Source organism: Myotis brandtii, unplaced genomic scaffold (genome assembly GCF_000412655.1).
Source record: "Myotis brandtii unplaced genomic scaffold, ASM41265v1 scaffold456, whole genome shotgun sequence".
NCBI classification, from domain to species: domain Eukaryota; kingdom Metazoa; phylum Chordata; class Mammalia; order Chiroptera; family Vespertilionidae; genus Myotis; species Myotis brandtii.
The window spans coordinates 15,699-18,747 of NW_005367431.1; the positions used below are offsets into that span (position 1 = coordinate 15,699).

General features: G+C 53.5%; 1 protein-coding gene across 1 annotated transcript in view; it reads right to left on the bottom strand.

Moving 5' to 3' along the window:
• Positions 1 to 123: 123 nt before the first annotated feature.
• LOC102263030 (ornithine decarboxylase-like) overlaps positions 124 to 3,049 on the bottom strand; it is a 5,130-nt gene continuing 2,204 nt past the window's right edge. The window contains 4 exon segments of the mRNA XM_014546750.1: positions 124 to 340; positions 342 to 398; positions 1,613 to 1,747; positions 2,642 to 2,814. Coding sequence (XP_014402236.1) covers positions 124 to 340; positions 342 to 398; positions 1,613 to 1,747; positions 2,642 to 2,814 — 582 coding nt within the window.

Sequence of the window (3,049 nt, forward strand, 5' to 3'; positions counted from 1 at the left end):
CGTGCAAACACACACACACACACACACACACACACACACACACACACACACACACACACAATTGTATATGCACACATGCCATGCATGTAGCGTCAGAGACCTCTCAACCAACACAAAGCCCGGCTACATGCAGGCACAGGACTGAGTTTCAAGAGCTCCCCGTACACAAACACACACTCTGTGCAATAAACCCAGGCTGGGGCCCCCAGGCGCCCTCTCCTCCTCCCCTCTTACCTCCTCAAACTCCGGCTCAGAGCCCTCCACTCCGGGGAAGCCCCCTCCAATGTCCAGGAGGCTCATGTCATGCCCGACACCACGGCCCATCTCAAACACTCGCCGGCTGTGCGATGGCCTGTGCAAAGCTGTGGGGATTCTGGCAGCCTGAGCCCACGTGGAAGCTGAGCACAGGTGCAGTGACAGGTGCAGAAACACACGAGGAAACACAAGGGTCAGCAGAAAGATACACATTCGGAAACAGCCACACAGGCACACGGACACAGACACGGGGACATGTATGACTCCATGTCCCCGTGGGCACCCACCGGAACCACAGCCTTGGCTGTGCACATGGGGGTCCCAGAGACACACACCACATGACAGTCCGTGAGTTGGGCTCTCGTGGTTGTGGGGCAGTCACCTCTCTTACCAACCCCTCCCCAATCCTCGCGGCAGGGGCTCCGGTTCTCCTCCTCCCTGGAATGCAAGTGATCTGAACCCCAAATCTCAAACCATCCACCAGGGGGCGCAGAGGACCCAATTAGGGACAGGTTGGGTGAGGTGAGGGAGGACGCTCTCCAGCTGCAACATTCAAGGGGGCACCAAAGCACTGAGCAATCAACGTAAGTAACCTCCATGCACTGTCTATATATATTAGAGAGAGAGGAAGAGCGAGTGAGGGAGAGACCTCAACTGGTTGCCTCCTGTACACACCCCATCAAGGGATCAAACCCGGTGATGCAGAAATACCATGATGAATAAAATACAAAAACTTTAAATAAAGACAAAAGACAAGATTAGTTAAGAGTAATTGGACCCAGAAGGAAAAGGAAAATTTAGAAATGCCAATCCTGTCTTGATGTAAAATTTGATATTCTCTCATCATTGATTTTTTTAAAATATATATTTTTATTGATTCAGAGAGGAAGGGAGAGGGAGAGAGAGAGAGAGACATCAATTATGATAGAGAATCATTGATTGGCTTCCTCCTGTACGCCCCCTACTGGGGATTGAGCGGCAACCAGGCATATGCCCTCGACCGGAGTCCAACCCCAGACCCTTCAGTCCACAGGCTGACGCTTTATCTACTGAGTCAAACGAGCTAGGGCTCATCATGGATTTCTTCTGCATTAATTTTTTAAATACTGTATTAAAACATTATTTCTCTCGAGTACAAAGTTTTCGGCATCCCGTTAAATTTTGCACCCAAGGCCAGTGCCTTGCCTGCCCCACCCTCCCAGCAGCTGACACCCACCTCCTCTTCTGAGGGCCACAGGGAGCCACCGGAGGCCCAGAGGGGCCACGCTGACCCGAGGGCACCCAGGGAGTCAGAGGCTGCGGACAGGCGTGGGGACCAGGAGCCCTGCCTCGCAGGAGGGAGAGTCCGTGCTCTTACCTGGCTCCCACCACAGCCAGGCCTAGGTCTCGGGCGGACTTGAGCAAGTGTCCACACAGCTCCAGGCTGGCCCCAAACTTGGCGCTCATGGGGATGAGGCTCTGGCTGTCCTCGGTCCACAGTCGAAGGACCAGCCTGGGAGGGGGTGTGAGGGTGACAGGCATTCTTAGACACATGAACCTCAGGCCTGGATGCTTTTCTGACCCCACCCAAACTCCATGGTCCTTGGGACTGTCCAGCCATGGAGGTCCAGGGAGGGAACACACCACTACTTACCATACTTCAGCCCAGACAAGAAAAAGCAGGAAAAGGATAAAATTATAAACATGCCTTCAACAGACCTCCTGTCACAGAATCAGAGACGTTAAATAACTTTCCCAAGAACACACAGATGGAACAAATAAGTCAGAAATGTGAGCCCTGGTCTTCCTGAATCCTATGTGAGTGCTTTTCCCACGAGGTTGCTGACTCCAGACCTCCTAATGCCAGGCTCTGCCAGTGCCTCTGCAGACACAGGAAATCTTTGACAAGTGTGGGCAACAGAGAGGGCACTGGGACACCCGACCCACATTCTTGTTCTTTGCAGCTTGGACGTCTCATACTCACCACGGAACAGCCTTCATCTCCTTGCTGAGGCCCAAGTCAGTTTGCCAGAACTGCCTTCAACAGACCTCCTGTCACAGAATCAGAGACGTTAAATAACTTTCCCAAGAACACACAGATGGAACAAATAAGTCAGAAATGTGAGCCCTGGTCTTCCTGAATCCTATGTGAGTGCTTTTCCCACGAGGTTGCTGACTCCAGACCTCCTAATGCCAGGCTCTGCCAGTGCCTCTGCAGACACAGGAAATCTTTGACAAGTGTGGGCAACAGAGAGGGCACTGGGACACCCGACCCACATTCTTGTTCTTTGCAGCTTGGACGTCTCATACTCACCACGGAACAGCCTTCATCTCCTTGCTGAGGCCCAAGTCAGTTTGCCAGAACTTCCTCCCTGTCCCCACCTGCCTGCAGCCCTGCTGGTCTCACCTGGCCCCAGGGTGGTGCTGGGCCACCTTGGTCAGCTCCTCCTCACTGTCGAAGGTCAGGAGCTGCACCCCATGGCGGGCAGCATACTGCAGGTGGGAGACGGGCTTGCAGGGGTGGGCATAGATGATGCGTGAGGGGGCCACGCCCAGGCCTAGTACCTGCTCCAGCTCCACCTGCCATTGGCAAAGCCAGAGTAAGGGGCTGCCTTCCTAATGCCCTGCTTTTTGGGCACAGGAACCACGGGCATGAGGGGCTGTCCCCTACTGAGACCCTACTGTGCATCTGGCAAAGCACTGAGCACATATTGTGCTATTTAAGCTTCTAGACTGCTCTGTGGAACATATAGTTGAACCCATTTTAAAGACCAAGAAACTGAGGCTCCAGTGAAATGGCTGGGCCAGGACAGAA